The 17,417-nt window shown below is 39.8% G+C and overlaps 1 protein-coding gene across 2 annotated transcripts in view; it reads left to right on the forward strand.

Moving 5' to 3' along the window:
- Obi1 (ORC ubiquitin ligase 1) overlaps positions 1-17,020 on the forward strand; it is a 44,844-nt gene extending 27,824 nt beyond the window's left edge. For both annotated transcript variants that reach the window (XM_004651038.2, XM_045146473.1), the window contains one exon: positions 14,310-17,020. In XM_004651038.2, the coding sequence (XP_004651095.2) occupies positions 14,310-15,846 (1,537 nt within the window). In that variant the 3' untranslated portion in view covers positions 15,847-17,020. The remainder of the gene's footprint in view (positions 1-14,309) is intronic.
- Positions 17,021-17,417: the final 397 nt, after the last annotated feature.

The following is a 17,417-nucleotide window of genomic DNA, read 5'->3' on the forward strand; positions in this document are numbered from 1 at the left end:
AATACTGAACTTTTCATATTGTTTGATTCCTTTGACTTCAGTTTACACCCAACATGGTGCTATTTGTCTTTCATGGACTTGGGAGTTCCTTAGTAATTATTGAAGTTGAATAACTTAGTAATGAAGCATTCAGAAGTTCCCCAGCTTACCTCACAAGTCTAGTAGCTATGCCTCTGTCGGGTTTGTTTTGCTCTAGCCACTTATTTGCTTAGTTACTTTTGCATCACTGTGACCAAAATACCAGACAGAAACAACCTCAGGGAGACCTGCTTATTTTGCTGTACAGTTTCAGAGAACTTTAAGTGCATCGTGTCAGGGGAGGCATGGTGGCTTAAGAGACTGTCTATGTCAGCAGGAGCATGAAGTAATTTGCTGTCCACGTCACATGGACAGAACGGGAATCATGGAGTGTGAGACTGGAACCAAGAGCAGGTGAACTGTCAAAGGCTTGCCCCTAGTGACCTCTTGTCAGACAAACAGTGTGCCCATCCCACAGGATTCATGCAGCCAAGCGTAACCATGAATGTGGCCTGTATTAGTTCCTTTACTTGTGGCTGTGACCAAATAGCTAACAAGAAGCACCTTAAGGAAGATGTTTTATTTATTTGTGTGTGTGTGTGACTTACCCTGCTAGGGTATGTATACATTCCATCACAGCAGTGGGAGGCCATACTGTTGACATTGCATTCACAATCCAGAAGTAGAGATCGAACAGGAATTGGGGCCTGTGTATAAAATTCAAGGCCCACACCTGTAACTCACTTCCTTCAGCAAGGCTCCTCCTCCTAAAAGTTCTACCGCCTGTACCAGCAGCTGATGACCAGTAGTTCAGATACATGAGCCTGGGAGTACATTTCACATTCGAACCACAACAGCACCCAACAGAAGCTTACTTAAAACATTGGGAAAGAGAGTGAGTTTGTGTGTGTGATTTTTTTATGTTTTGTAATTTCATTGAGCTATTCTTGAGTGTGAGCTTTGTAGATGACAACATCATGTCACTGTGTCAAAAGTCTGTGCTGGAAGTGTGTAATCTTCAAAACAATGTCACAGGCTGGGGGTCAAGAGTTCAAAACATGAGCCTGTGGGGACATTTCAGATCAAGTCATAACATTCGGACCCTGGCCCCCAGTGATTCAGTAGCTACCTCATAGTGCAAAATGCATTCAATCCAGTGTCAAAAGTCCCCATAGTCTCAACATCGGTTCAGAAGTTCAAAGTTTTGAGACTCAAGACAACCTCTTATCTGTGAGACCTTGCAAAATCAAAAAGAAAGTTACATACTTCCAACATAAAATGGACAGAGTAAATATTTCCATTCTAAAAGGTGGAACAAGAACATAGCAAAAAGAGCACAGAGTAAATATTTCCATTCTAAAAGGTGGAACAAGAACATAGCAAAAAGAGCGCACCATGTTGGCACACCTTTAATCCCAGCACTCGGGAGCCAGAGGTAGGAGGATGGGTGTGAGTTCGAGGCCACTCTGACAGTACAAATGAATTTCAGGTCAGCCTGGGCTAGAGTGAGGCCCTATCTCAAAAAAAAAAAAAACAAAAAAAAGAATATAGCAATGGGGGGGACACTTCCCCCCCCCCCAGTGAGGCTTAGCGTTGGACACACACTCCTGACGCGCGCGCGCGCGCACACACACACACACACACACACTTATTTCATAGTTCTGTCACTCGGGCATTCTCCTCCAAGCAATTGCATCCAAGCGGTCACTAACAGTGCTAAGCAGAGATGATAGGAGGGTGGAACAGATCATCCTTATTTTTGAGAGGAGTCATCTCTGTGCCCTTATCAACTTGCCGTCCCACACCTTCTTGTGTGTGTTCTCCTTTAATAAGCTGACCTAGACTAACATGGCCACTGCCATTAGGGATGTAGGGGTTTGGAAACAGACCAGAACACTTTTACTGAAAAATTACCTAATTAAATGCAGGTCTTAAAAAAAGTAGTGTTCAGGAAATTCTCTTTCCACTGTTCTTTTTGTTGTGACTAATCTTAATTAGCATGATGCATCCAAATAAGAAATACGAAGAAGTATCTGGCACAGAACTTAATCCTATGGGCAAGTTGATGCTGCCTGCCCTCATTCTTTTGACTAAAGTTACACGCAGCACCATGAAGAGAGTACCTACTTGACGTTGTACTTACCAAAGAATACTCAAGTAAAAAGAAATGGTAGTGTCCAATCTCTCTAAGCCCAGCAACTTCGTAGGTGTGGTTTTTAAAGACTTCATGTCCTGTGAGCTCCATTTCTTTTCTGATATGATTCCAGTGTCTTCTGTGTGTATGGACTCAAAAGCTGGCTGTTCAGTCATGTGAGGTACCTCAGTACTGGTCCTCAGGGTTCCTAGTTTTACAGGCATCCACTGATGTAGCCATTATACACTTGAAGTGTCCAGTATTTCTCTTTGGAAGGAGCTGGAGTCTACTTATACTGTTATCATGGGAGAAACTGCTATTGTAGAAATAGATACCTTTTCCCAGAGGAGTAATTCTAATATACCTAGTTATAGCATTTTCACCTTTTGGATGTTTTTTGGCAATTCATATTGTAGCAGAAAAAGAAAAAAGTTAACAGAATTTTTGAAGATAATGAGACTTCGTGACACTGCCTTTGGCTTTCCTGTATGCAAGTTTGATTTTTCTTTTGCCTCTTCTTATGGTTGTCATTGCAATAGCATCTTCGCTGTTCCCTCAGAGCAGCAGCCTTTTTCTGCTCTTCTTCATGTACAGATTATCATCCATATTTTTTGCTTTCATGCTGACACCTCTTTTTTAAAACTTAAAAAGTGTTGCAGGGAAAAAAGAATATAGCAAAGAAAAATAGGACTAAAGCAAGAACAAAACACAATAGACCAAACATTAAAATCCTATGGCTTCATGTCCATTGCCAGGATATGTGGTACCATTATCTGAGCTGCACTGGGCTTGGACTTCCCTGTCTCTAAAGCATTGTACACCTGACCTTTCTCTTGGGCTGGCTCCACTCAGTATCTGCAGTTTTTCTGGATACTCATCTCACATTGTTGACATTTCTGACATCCTGGGGTCTCCAGTGCAGCCTAGGCTTCAGCCTCAAAGTTTCATACGTAGCCTGCTCAGGGGCTCCCTTCCAGAGAATCCAGCCCTGCTCCATACTGTTGGACTGTACAGGATTTTTTTCTTCATGGAAACTTGGTACAAACCTTAATGACTCCTTCAGTCTTAAACTTTGCATGACAAGTTTTGCTACCAGTTCAGGAAGTAACTGGGGGAAGTAGTGCCTGGAAGTATAAAGGCCTCTGTGTGTCTTCTTGGCTGAACCCTGGGTGAACAGTCCTCTAGCATGGCACCCCTTGAACTTGCTTTTTTTTTTGGAGGTAGGGTCTCACTCTAGCTCAGGCTGACCTGGAATTCACTATGTCTTCTCAGGCTGGCCTCGAACGCACAGTGGTCCTCCAACCTCTGCCTCCCAAGTGCTGGGAAGCTTTCTATTTTTAAAAGACCACCTTTCAAATATGTTTGTATTCTTATACCCTGGAGACGTCAACGGGCACTTCTCACCCTCAAGGTACTTTTCCTGTTCTCAGAGCAAAGTGTGCACTAACGACAACAAATCTCTTTAATAGTAACAGCTACATTGTTTGTATCATCTTCAACTGAATTCATCCCCTTTTCTCATCAAACCACATGTTTTTAAAAATCCTACTTTATTCTCTTCTTGGTTCTCACTGTGAGCCTGGCTAAAAATTATAAGGCTATAACCATTTCATGGCCCAAATGTTGTTTTCTTTAAAATTTCCTCACCAAATAGATTATTCCATTAGTTTTGAATTCAGTCTCACTGAAATTTTCAGGAAACAGGCAAAATTCAGCCAGATTCTTGGCCAGGATATACTAGGCTGTCTTCTAGTTCAGTTCCTAATTGTCTTTATTCCCGTCTGAAATCTCGTGAGGATACTCTTTTTACTCTGCTTTCTATCAGCCTGTTGGTCTTTTGCACTCCCACCAGAATCACTCACTATGTTCTGCTTACGGTATTTGAGGGCTTTTTAGCCCATATCTCCTAACACTTCCACATTCATCCCACAAACCAATGTCCAAAGCCTAGGACCCACATGGTCAAATTTATTATAGAAATAATTCCAGTCAGTGACAATTTTCTGTGTTATTTTTGCATTGCTGTCAAAAAAAAAAAAAAACTTGGCAGAAACTGTTTAAGAGAGAGAGAGAGAGCAATTTTCATCCATCAGGCAGAGTGGTAGGAGCAGCTCCATTTGTGGTATAGGATAGGATCATGAGACAGCGACTGTTCTCAGAATATGGACCAGGAAGCAAGAGAGGTAAGAAGTATGGATGAGTGTGACCTTCAAAAGCCTCCCCTAGGGGCCTACTTCCACCTACTGGCTCCATAGCATTCATAATAGCCCCATAGGTGGGCTGAGCATTCAAAACACAAGCAAATGGGACACATTCAAAGTGGAACCATGATGCCATGTTAAGCAGGAATTGTGTCGGGTTATTAGTGATATCAGAGTAGCAGCTCTTGCTTTCAGCTATTCAATAGTATGAATATAATGGTCCAGGTATAAGACTGGCAATCACTTATGTCAAACATGGTTACAGTTCAGTTGATAGTTTTTGTGACCGTAAGTTTTTGGAACATTATGTGTTCTGTGAAATGTGTGATCTTGAAAATATCTCCCTGTGTGCAGCTCATTGTGTTATACAGCAACCTCAAGGTTGTCATTGTCAGCCAGTGTTCACCCACACTCTCCCTCCTTTTAGGAGAAGTTTGGGCAGTAAGAACCATTGCAAATTATTAGTTTATGAAAACGAGTGCTCCAGAGAAAGAATACTCTTCATAGATATGGCCTCCTTTCCTTTTTACTGGGTTTGCATTTCTTGAGGCATCTTATCTACTACCGTGGCTTTGATAATATCTATGGTATATAGGAGTTTATCAAATAAAATCTCCATCTTTGGCCCTCCTGAACTGCTGATTCATGTTTCCATCTGTTTTATATACGCTCATCAGTATAAGGCTTGGTGGTAAAGAGCTGAGCACTGGAAACAGACTGCACAAGTAAATTCAAATTTCTCTGTTTCTACTCACTCTGTCCTAATTCAGTGTCCAACATACTTATGAAAATTATCCTTAATAAAGTATAAATCAAGTTATTTATCTCTTTTGTATAAAGTGTGCAGTATTTTCCTGACATGCGATCCTGACTCTTTGTAAGTTAGTTTACACTTGCCTCTTCAGTGTCATCTTTGCCCATCTGTCTTTACCCTTATGTGTCCAGAACATGTTGGTTGGTTTCTTCTGCTTAGAGTGTTCTGTTTCCATATTTCAGGTAGCTGTCCCTTGGCATAGTATGTGACACAGAGGAGGTAGGAGGGGGATTGTTTCCATGTGTGTGTGTCTAAATAATCATAATCATATCTGTTATCCTTTCTCCATCCTGTTCAAGAGATTACTCATCCTCTTGCTTTGTTGATGTCTTTCTCATTGTCTTCACTATTTATCTAGTTGTCTAATATAAAACCTCAATTTTTTTTTATCACTTCTTCTCATTCCATACCTGGTAGCTGAGAATTTTCTTTGTAACCTACATTGTTTTTTCAATTTTTTAAAAAAAAATATTTTTACTTCTTTGTAAGCAGAGAGACACAAAGACAGACAGGGAACATGCATGCCAGACTCTCTAGCAGCTGCAGACAAGCTCTAGATACATGCACTCTGTATCTGGCTTTGTGCCTTAAGTGCTGAGCCATCTCTCCAGCCCATAATGTTCATCTTTTTTTTTTTTTTTTTTTTTTTTTTTTGAGGTAGGGTCTCACTGTAGCCCAGGCTGACCTGGAATTCACTATGTATTCTCAGGGTGGCCTTGAACTCATGGCAATCCACCTACCTCTGCCTCCCAAGTGCTGGGATTAAAGGCATGCACCACCACGCCCAACTACCTTAATCTTTTAAATGCATCTATAACTCATCTTCTCATTCCCATTAGCCTGATGTTTGCTTAGCCCTCTGCTTACTTCTTCTCCCATGAGTATCTGCTAAACTCCTGAGTATCTACTTTATTGTTGCCTAATTTTTAGATTATAACTCTCATCTCTCACACTTCTATTTGATATCATTTTGTGGTTCCCCAATTGCCTTTGTAGTTAAATTCAAATTTCTTACCATAGTATGTAAGACTCTTGCCTGTATGACTTTCAGCTTAATCTTCCTGCTTCCTCTCTGGCCTCCCTCTGTTCTCTGCTCTGGCTGTGCAGTTTCTTCCAGTCCACAGTAGATACTGGCTGTGCTGTGTGTCTTTCCTCATGCCTTCTCCATTGCCTTTGCTACTCCTTGCCACTAGTCTCATGTTGTTTCCTTCCTGGTTGTATGCCAGCCAATACCTGGTTCATGCTGAATTAATTTGCCAACCCATGGCTTATGACTAAGGCATGTTTTTTAAGTACACATGTATGGAGCACACAACATGTGTATCTTTCTTTGCTGGGCATAGCAGAAAGAAGACATCCTTATACACTAATACCTACACCCACCGTCACTTTGAAGACTAGAACCAGGGTGTTAAGATTTTGAGTTTCCTTGAAGTTTCAAGTGAGTGAGTTTTAAATGAGAAGGTCAAATCAGAGAGAGAACCTGACATTTCCTGAAGCGGTCCTGTAAGGAATGTCAAAGTTCAAAAATTAGAAGGGGGGACCAGAGGAGGCTGTGTTAGGGGTCGATAGCTCTGGTCCTGGGTGTCTGAATCTCTGGTTGAGCCCAATTATCATGTCTGTATCTGTCTCCATGACTCTGTGCTATAACCCAGTTCGGATTCATGGACCTGTTGTTCCTAGACTGAACCACATGCCAGTACACTCACACCTTAGCCCTGCTGCTCTGGATGGCTTTGGCTGCTGTCCCTTCTTATTCTTGACCTAGTCTGGCTTCTTTTGCTTCTCAGGATTCTGCTGTGACAAACACAGTGGTGCCTGATGTTTGACCCCAGCTTGGTCTGATGACTGGTTCTGTTATGCTCTTTGGTTTTCCCAGAAGGGGAACTTGTAGACTGTCAGGGGAGCCTGTTGGTACCCTGAGGCCAGACTGTGACAACCAGTTGTGTTCAGGCCCCTTGGCCAGCAGCCTGAGGGGCCCTTCTGTGGATATTCAGCTAATTGGTGATAGACAGATGCTGCAGTTTTGTGTCAGCTTGTCTTTCTTGAACCGATAAGATATTTAGGTTCTGCAGTGCATGCTAATACCTGAGCACTGTGATTGTCAGAGAGAAGATGAACTGCTTGAGAACAAAGATGAAGACTTCTCGTTCTTTGTTTTCCTTCCTCATCGCCCTGAGTACACGTTAGTCCTCAGTCACTCATCTGAGGAATAATTACAGGGTAACCACGTCATAGTTCATTGTCTTAAGAATATTTCCCATTCAGAGAGAAAGAAAAGAAATAGAGACAAATGTGAGAGAAAAAATAGCTGAAGTGAAAAATGTATAAACAGATACCAGTCCAAAGAATTTGAAGAAAGATAGTAATACTTTAATATTTTTTTAGATGTTTTTTAAACAGACTTTAAAAAATTATTTATTTTATTTGAGGGAGAGAGAAAGAAAGAAAAAGGAAAGAAAGAAACAGATAGAGAAAGAATGAGTGCACCAGGGCCTTCAGCTGCTGCAAATGAACTCCAGGTGCATGTACCACCTTTGGCATATGGCTTAGGTGGGTCCTGAGGAATTGAACCTAGGTCCTTGGGCTTTTTAGGCAAGTACCTTAACCACTAAGCCATCTCTCCAGCCCCCTTTAGTAATCTTATACTAGTGATACTTTGTTGTTAAAAGTTATTGTATTTTGGAAAAGGTATATATCTTTTGCTACTCCTAGAAATACAAAAAGATATGAAATAGCATGTTCTCTCTTATGATTAGGGTGGCATTGATACCTTATAGATTTCAAGGTCAGTTTTCTCATTATTTCTCAAGTAGCATGAAGCATATCCCATAGGATGACTTCTGTCTCAGTTAGCACAGAATACTGCTTAGGGTTACCATCCTATTTCCAGCAGTTTTCCCCATCGTGCTACCCAGAGAAAAGGACAAGGGCCTTGGAAAAAGTAGCCGGCTAGTTACAACATCCAAGTAGAGGGTCAGAGACCAAGTCACTATGGAAGCAGAGAAGGAAAGTAGCTAGTTTGGGTCTGTATTTTTCCTTATGACCTCATCTGACCTTGTGTGGCAGCCACACTTTATTACAAACTTGCCACAGAAGGTACGAATCTATTCTTTGTTGCACATATGCTGCCCCCCACTCAGGTCATTTTGATTAAGAATTAGATTCAAGTTTCAACACTTAATCCTGAGCCATAAACTCATGGTTAGTTTAATAAAATAAATACCAAGGAACTTCCTTAAGAATTATGTTAACTAATATTTTTTATTCCGATTCTAACTGAAATCTTACCAAGTGTATTCTACTGTGTGTGTGTGTGTGTGTGTGTGTGTGTGTGTGTGTTCTTCTTAGTTGGTCTCCCCGAGGAATCTTCAGACTTACAATCCTCCTGCTTTATCTTCCTGAGTAGTTGGTGTCACAGGCATACACCACCACACCCAGCTTCTGCTTTGCCTATTAAACAGTACTGTTGGTTGATGAAGAGGAAGAGGTACAATTTCAGTAGCCTCTGTGTTGCTCTCCTGTTCATACCAGTAAATACTCAACAAAATACAAAACAAAACGTTGCTATGTTTAGTGTTACCTTCATTGCCAAGAATAGTCATTTATGTGTGATTTGTTAGATTATTTTGGTAAGTTCCAGGCAAAAGTTTACCTTCCTTTTAATTTAGTGTTCTTTGAATAATTCACCAAAGAACAAAAATCTTTTGCCTTACATTTTCAGTAGCAAAGATTTTTCTTCCTGATCTCTATTAAAATGTCCTTATGTAACATTTTTATAGAACTAATTGTGACTAGGATTGCCATATATTGTGCTTGTAGATTGATGATTATCTAGGAATGTAGATACCTTCATAACTGAGTGCTGAATTTTAATACAAGAAAGGCCTTAAAGAAGCATGGTTAGGAATATGACTTAGTGTAAACCAAGGTGTGTGGACCAGCTCAGTATACAGCTCAAAGAGCAGGGTGTGCCTCTGTGCCTCACATTTATGAGGCACTTGGTTTTTATGCCCAGACTTGGGAAGGAACCAGGAGTTGGGGACAAAAGGCTGCAGCCATTTTTGAAGTTTTCCATAGTAGTGTAAAGATAGAATACTTCCTCTTCACCATGCCAACAGACACAGAGGATGAAATTGTTAGGTGTATTATACAAACAACCTACAGGAAGCAGGTCATCCCACCACCGACAGAGTTTTGAGGTCCCAACCGTTCTGGTTTTCCCAGTCTTCTCTTTACCTAAAATGTGTCAGATTATCAACCCTGTGACACACACACAAGGCCAGGGATTTGCCTTCTTTGTATTTCTAACAAAACTCTTTCCTGAAAAGTTCATACAGACTACTCACTAAGATTGTGTCTAATTAAAAAGTGAGCTCAAGGAGTCTCCTCATTAGTTGATTGTGTTTTAGAAGTAAATTAAAAAGGGTGGTCTGAGGAGTGGAAAACGTGCTTGCTGCTTAAACCTGAGTGCCTAAGTTTGGATCCCCAGTACCCATTTTAAAAACTGAAAACTGGCAAGTTTCTATAGCCCTAGCATGCTCGTGAGATAGGAGGCAGAGAGGAGAATTCCTCACAGACCAGCTAGCCTGGAAAATGCAGCAGTGAGTAACAACAATAAGAATGAGAGATCCTGCTTCAAATGAGGTGGAAGACAGGGACCCACAAGCACCTAAAAGATGTCCCCTGCCTTCCACATAAGGGCCATGGCATGTGCCCATGTATGCACACAAACCCAAGAGACTGAGGAAAGAAACAATGATATGTTCTGAAAGGCAATATCTCTTTGTTATAGTAAAGCTACTTGTTTCCAGGCCATGCTTGTAATCCCAGCGTTCAAAAGGCTGAGATAGGAGGATTGTGAGTTGAGGCCAACCTCAGCTAAATAAGGAGCCTCCTGTCACAAATGAAAAGAAAACAAAACAGTAATTATGGCTCTGCAGTAAAATCTATGAGTGGATCTTCCTGTTAGGGCAATTGTGGCAGCTCTTAAAGAAAAGTTTTGAGCTACACTCTTTATTGGCTGTGTATTAAGTGCATGGCACATGCATATTGTTAGTCACTGACAGAGTTTGAAAGAGGTGGTCTGGCTGGGTACTGATCATGACCTACACGTGTTATTTACATAGTTTTGTGTGAACTGAAAAGCTCGGAGGAGGAACTTTACCTTACACACTTGCTCTTGGTTATTATGGTGTGGCAGTTAAAACTTGAGCCATGTTGTTAGGTGAGTAGTTTTACTTAACTAAACCAGGCCAACTGAACTATGTACATGTTGGGACCCAATAGCAAGGATATCAGGACTGAAAGCCCTGTTAGATAGGCCAGACCACAAAAGCTAATCCACACGCAAAGGTTGCCTTACTTAGTTTCCCTGTGACTTTGGTTAGCAGGTAAGGATCAGGTATAAAATCAAAGGTTCAGGAGGCAGGAAAGCAGGCTTTATCTGTTTTCCCCTTCTTTGTTCCTCAGTCCTTCTTGGGGTGTGGAGGTTCTCACAACTCCCTGACCTTGTTGCATTCACTCCTTTTGTAGGGTTGAGAATGAAAGCCAAAGTTTTCCCAGCCAACTAGTAACATAGCAACGGAGTCTAGTTCTTTCCACACTTGCTTCTGATAATTATTCTTTTGCCTTGTTTTATTTTCTCCTTCAGTCATATCTTGTGTCACAGACTATGAAAAAACTGTGGTGGTAGGAACTTAGTGTTATTAGAGATGTTGTTATTCTAGGTACCATGCCTCAAAAGTCAAAGCGAGAATAAGACCTTCAGTTTTCTTGTTTCTGGTAGAGACATGGAAAATTATTTGCCTTGGTTGAACAAGGATAACCCTCCTCCTCTTCTGTCTTCTGAATGTACAGCTCAGTTAACATTGGCAGGCTCAGAACTCTAAGCTTCTGCTAGATGCTGGCAGAGTGTATATCCAGTATCAGTTGTAGCTCCCAGACTTCTCTACAGTATTCTCTGGCATAATGAAGCCTTTGGCCATCACTACTACTTTGAAAATCAAAGTCTTTTGGTCTCTAATGGAATGTTTATAAAAATGCTCCATTTTGAAATTTGCTCAGGAAAAGGAAGTAATGTTAAATGATATTTAGAAATCCCTCCGGCTTGCTTTGGCATTGCTTCATTTAATGTTATGTGCTCTGGAAATATCTGGAAATTAGTATAATTAGAGTATTAAAGCCCAGAGATAGCCTCTTTGTTGTCTTATTTCATGGAAGTATAGCTCCACATATGTATCCTTAGTTATATTTCTACATGACAGCTGATCTTTGCCAAATTTCATGGAAATATCTTGATGCACTAAAAAAAATCCCCTGACCCCTATGTCAAAAAAAAAAAAAAAAAAAACTTATCTCTTTGGATGGAGCTGTACAAATTACTAAGCCTCTAAATGTAAGAATATAGTGTATATATGCCCATTTCTGTTGCTTTCCTTGATGTCAATGTATGAAACATACTTAGTTTAATATATGACTTCATAATACATGTAAGAGAAGCAAACACCTTTAGCTCACTTATCCCGTGGTTTTGCCTCTTACTGCAGACTGACATTTAGTCAAGAAATATTTAATAAGGGATTATTGTTTGCCAGAAATCATTTTCAGGATCTAGCAGTGCCTATAAGACCATCAAACTCCTTGCCCTCCTGGAGTGTCCACTGTGCTAGAGGAGCCAGAAGACAACTCAGTCTATGGCCTTCACTGTAACTTTGTCAGCTTGTCCATTGGCATGGGGAAAAGTTCTCAGTACTCACTGTATCTAAATCTCCTAAATGTTGAAATTAAACTTTGAGTTTAAGAAGGTTAGCAAAATGCCTGACTCACCTGCAACCTCTGCTTACCTGTGCTCAAGGCCTGTGCTCTGAGAACGAATGCTGAGATGGGCCACAAGGACTGAGCGTTGATCTCAGCTCAAAGCCCTTTGTTCTCTTCAAAGTGCAAGAGGCGAGTGTGTGTTCAGGAGTTCAATCCCTAACTATTACCCCCCTCCTCCTCCAAAAAAAAAGCGGGGAGGGGGAGCTGTAGTGTCTTCAGATGCATTGTAGGAAGCATTCCTGATTCGGTGTTAGTCTCATGTCCACCCCTGAGTTCCTATTGTAACATTGGATGTACAGTCTAGTAGTAGTAGTTGATTTTGAATCATTTCAATTTTTCATGTGAGGATACCTGTGTTATACAACCTACACTGAAAAAGCAAATTTTATTTTGGTGAGTAAATGAAAGGCTGTCACTTTTGCTGCACATTAAATAAACATGCTACACAGTTTTTCCATTTAAAAACACGTGGGTTGTTTGATTATGCCAACATAGCTGCAGACAAGAACTTACAAACATTTTTACAGAATGTACTCAGTCTTTGACCACCTTTTAAAAGTTTTTTTTCCCCCCCAGAACTGCAGCTCTGTCAAGAATGATGTGCAGAAGCCCAAATATTTTTAGCCAAGAAAATCTTATGTCATTTCATTACGCAAATGCTCATAGTAGCAAACTTTGTGTTTAAGTTGGAGACTTGTTCTCATTTTTATTATACCTATTGTTTTTGCCTTTGTTTTTGAAGTAGAAGGGAGTAGTTCTCTGGAAGTTCAGTTAATTGCAATGAATAGATCAATATGTAGCAATCATGTCTTTTAAAGCCCTTTTGGTCCTGAGATTGTATGATTCTGTATTTACTTTTGTTCCTGCTTTGTGTCCCCTCAGTGATGTGAGAGCAGAGATCATGCAGGTGCTGTGCTGAGAAGAAATTGGGGAAGGGTTTAGGGGTGATGCATATCTGATGCCTGTCTGGAATATGTTGTGGTTGATTCTGAGGGTTTTAAGGGTGGTGAGATTGGGCTCTTTCATAGGTTTGTAAATATTGATACATTCTTAAAGTTGACATTATTTTATAGTGACAGGAAAAAGTCAGAACAAGGTGCAGCCCAATGTAAAAGCTACTTTTAGAATTTTTTTTTTTCTCTCAGCTATCTTCCTGCATGTAGATAACGTCTAGGTTAGATGAGATACATCAGTAGAGAAGTCATCAAGAAGATTAAAACTCTTGAAAAAAATGTGTGAGACAGGGAAGGAATTTGTCATAAGAGTTGAAATGTGAGGTCCATGTTTATTGTCTCCTAAAAAGCAGGTTCCTGAACAATAGAATTATATTTAGAGGTCAGATAGGATTAGCTTGTACATCTCATGCTTCTTAGAGCTAGACTAGTCTTAATCATCCTGGTATCCCCAGCCCCAAATATGCCTCTGTCCTAGCTGCTGAAAAATTGTTTGCTGAGCTGAACTCAGTACCCATTCTTGACAGAATAATGGAAAAAAGGGTAATACCAGGTAAAGAGTGAATTTTTCATATGTTCTTTCTAGTTATTCTCCAAAATGTTCCCTTTCAGAAAATGTAAAACTGTTTTTATGCATAGTATACCAGAATCACAAGCACTGACTTTATATTTCAGAGTTGGAAGAAATGAGATTGATATCATACACAGTTGTAAAATGGCCCAAGTAGGTAGAGCTAAAATGAATTAAAGCCCAGTGCTCAGAAAGACCATGAAAAAGCTTCATATCAACAGTGACTATAATTGAAAGGGTCCAAATAAGTATTTAAGACCTCCCCTCCTGGGATTTTTAAGATTTCTGAATTTCAAATTGATGTTTTATGTTTGACAAGGTGACATTGTATAAGAAATGTATTGTAAAGCACTGCTGTGCGATAGGAAAATGATTGAATGTAAATATTTCAAGATGTGGACCACTGTTCAAATGTTATCATAAATCTTTGCCATTGTTTTAGGGGATAACTCTTCATGCATATATGAGCTACATTGATAGGTGCTCTTGAAAGGGAGACTGTCAGTAGGTTTCTGCCTTTCTCTTACCACTAGTCTGACTTTTACCACTAAAATATCCTATTAGATCATTACTGTTATCCTGTGATTATTATTATTATTATTATCAGTGGGATACTCTTTCTGAAGATACTACACTTGGTTTTTGTTTTGTTTTTTTTTTTCCTATTGTGATCTGAAATGTCATTGTTGTGTGACTGGGACTCTTTAACTGTTACACAGGTTGGGACAATTTACACTCTTAACTTTTAAGAAGAAAACAATCCAAGCTATAAGATTAACCATCCTTTCATTCTTTGTAGGTTTGGAAGGTTTACAGTTGCTGCACTTCAGTCTAAAGTGGAACAGTATGAACGTGAAACCAATCGCCTCAAGAAAGCTCTCGAACGAAGTGACAAGTATATAGAGGAACTGGAGTCTCAGGTGGCACAACTCAAACAGTCAAGTGAAGAGAAGGAAGAAATGGATGCAGTTTGCCAGAGAGTACTTTCTGCAGACGGCAAGAGGGACAAAGGCAGTGAGGAGACTGTGGCATCACAGAGTCAGAGTGATAGCACCAGAAAGCAGGCTGGCTCTGCTACCTCTGGTTCTCCTCTCCTGGAAATGCCCTCCAGCAGCCGGCTCTCTGAAACCAGTTCTGTCAGACAGGAAAGTGATGGCAAGACAGAGCCAGACTGTCCTGAGAACAACGACCTGTACTCCAAGCAAGTAGAAATGTTAGATGTCACAGAGACAAGCATGGATACTTATTTGGAAGGAGAGTGGGGTAATAAGCCAAGTGATTGTGTGCCCTACAAAGATGAAGGGCTGTATGATCTCCCAGCTCCATGTACTCCTTTGTCCCTTAGTTGCCTTCACCTAAATACTCCAGAAAATAGGGAGACCTCTGTAATCAAAGCAGGAACCTCCAAAAAGCACTCAAACCATCTCAGAAAATTGGTGTTTGATGACTTTTGTGATTCTACAAATGCCTGTAGTAAAGATTCTTCAGAGGACAGTGTAAGCAGAAGTGAAAATGAAAAGAAATCAGAATGTTTTACTTCCTCAAAGACAGGATTTTGGGATTGTTGCTCAACAAGCTATGCCCAGAGCTTGGATTTTGAAAGTTCAGAGGGGAATGTAATAGCAAATTCTGTTGGGGAAATTTCAAAATTGAGCGAGAAACCAGGCTCATGCTTATCTAAGAGGTTGAATTGTATTCGCTCTTTTGAAATCAACAGGACAAGAACATCCAGTGAAGCATCAATGGATGCTGCTTACCTTGACAAAATCTCTGAGTTAGACTCCATGATGTCAGAGTCGGACAATAGCAAGAGCCCTTATAATAATGGTTTTAGGTCAGTGGATATGGAGGGCTTGTCAAAGCCATCTCAAGCAAGTGAATTTCTTGAGGAATCCGATAAGTTGGAAGAGAGAACTAAACTGAATCTTTCTAAAAGTTCTCTAACTACAGATGAGTTAGAAAATGGAAATGAGTGGAAACCCACTTCTTTTTTTCTCCTCTCTTCATCTGACCATGAGCTGAATGAAGATTTTTTTCTTCATACCAGTTCTAGTTCAGGAACTAATGAAATCAAACCCCCAAGCTGTTTGTTCCAGACAGAGTTCTCCCAGGATGTTTTGTTAAGCAGCTCCCACCGACTGTTTGAAGATCAAAGGTTCGGATCATCTCTGTTTAAGGTGTCTTCAGAGGTGCACAGCCTTCATAACCACCTCCAGTCTCCTTGGTCTACTTCCTTTGTTCCTGAAAAGAGGAATAAAAGTGTGAATCAGTCAACGAAAAGAAAGATCCAGAGTAGCCTTTCCAACGCCAGTCCGTCAAAGGCAACTAAAAGCTGACTCACTAGTTATGTGTCCTTTCTGTTTTTATCCTAAAAGGAGGATAAGTGTTTTTACTGTCTTTATTCACTTCATAAAAGTTCTGTGTGGCCCTTGTGTCAAGTCAGAATTGTGGGATTACCTGTAACTAGTGTCCTTAAGTCAGATTGAAAAGATGTGGGTCTTGTCTTTTGGGAATCTTTTTGACCACAGAAGGTAGGATTGGTTGGTTGGTTTTTTTTTTTTTTTTTTTTAATGAATGTTATATGTATCTGGGTTGGGTGTTTTTGTTATGTGTGTGTTTCCAGATCTTATTTAACTGTTGAGTACCATGGCCTATGAATGAGGTCCAGTTGAGTCACAACTGGGACTTCTTGAATAAAATTGTTAGTATTTGTGTCTGTATTAGCACTCAGCACACTTGAGTCTCTTTAAAGTTGTTTGCAAGAGGGGAGATTATTTTGTGTGCTTTTTTTGAATTTATATTTTGTGATGGCCTCACTTATGGTAGGCCATGATGGAGAAATAGCACTCTTGGCCTTTACTATTTTACTTTTTTACATTAAATTTTTTTTTATATTTTGTGTATGTCTGTGTATCTTAATATTGTTCTTTGTGCAGTTCTAGCTTTTAAAGAACATGCTTATAGGAAAACATTCAACTTTTATGTGTGTTTGTTAAGTCAGAAATTGAGTATTTGTTGAAAGGAAGATATGAATCATTTGGGTTTGGAGGAGCTTAAACATCTAGCTTCATTTTTTCACAAGAATAGGTGGAAGGTCTTGATCCACTTAAATCACAAAAAGAGGCTTTTTGAATGTCTTGTTTGCATGTTATTAATTCTTTGTGGAAATTGTATGCATAATAACATTTTTGCTTGTTCCATTTTCCATCATAGGAATAAGGAATTCCAATTGGGTAACAGAATACCGTTGTGTAGGACATTTTTTTTTCATGGAAAATAATTGGGGGGGGGGCTAAGAATAGTTAAGAGCTAAGCACAATTTCTAGTTAGTCTTTGAAAAAGCATATTATTCTAAACATGATTGGTATGCCTATATAGACCTTAACATGGGTTTGTATGCTAATAACTTGTTTATCTAATGTGCACTGAACATTTTACATTAAAACTGTATTGTTTTACATTAATACTGCATGCTTTTCTATGTGAATTGAATAAAGGATGCAATATGCATTGTGTGTGTATGTCTTTGATATTGTCTCAGATTTTGAATTAACCTGTAAAGATTAGGACAACTTATTTATTTTAAAAATACAGCAGGTGACCAACAATGGACCAAATTTGGACCACACCTGCTTGTTTTTCTTTCTGTGGTGCTGGACATGAACCCAGTGCCTAGTGAATGTTAGGCAAGTGAGCTAAGCCTCGCTCTGTATCTATATTTGAAATATCTGTGAGTAAAAGGTGTTTATCTATTCTCAAAAGTTTCTTGTAAAAGTCAAAAGAATAATGCATCTTTTCACAGGGAAATTGTATGAAATTAAGTTTCCTGTTCTATTAAAGTCTCTAGAGAACACAGCTCCCTCATTTGTTTACGTAGTGTCCATGGCTATGACTGCTTACAGTGGCA

This window comes from Jaculus jaculus, chromosome 3, assembly GCF_020740685.1.
Source record: "Jaculus jaculus isolate mJacJac1 chromosome 3, mJacJac1.mat.Y.cur, whole genome shotgun sequence".
Classification (NCBI taxonomy): domain Eukaryota; kingdom Metazoa; phylum Chordata; class Mammalia; order Rodentia; family Dipodidae; genus Jaculus; species Jaculus jaculus.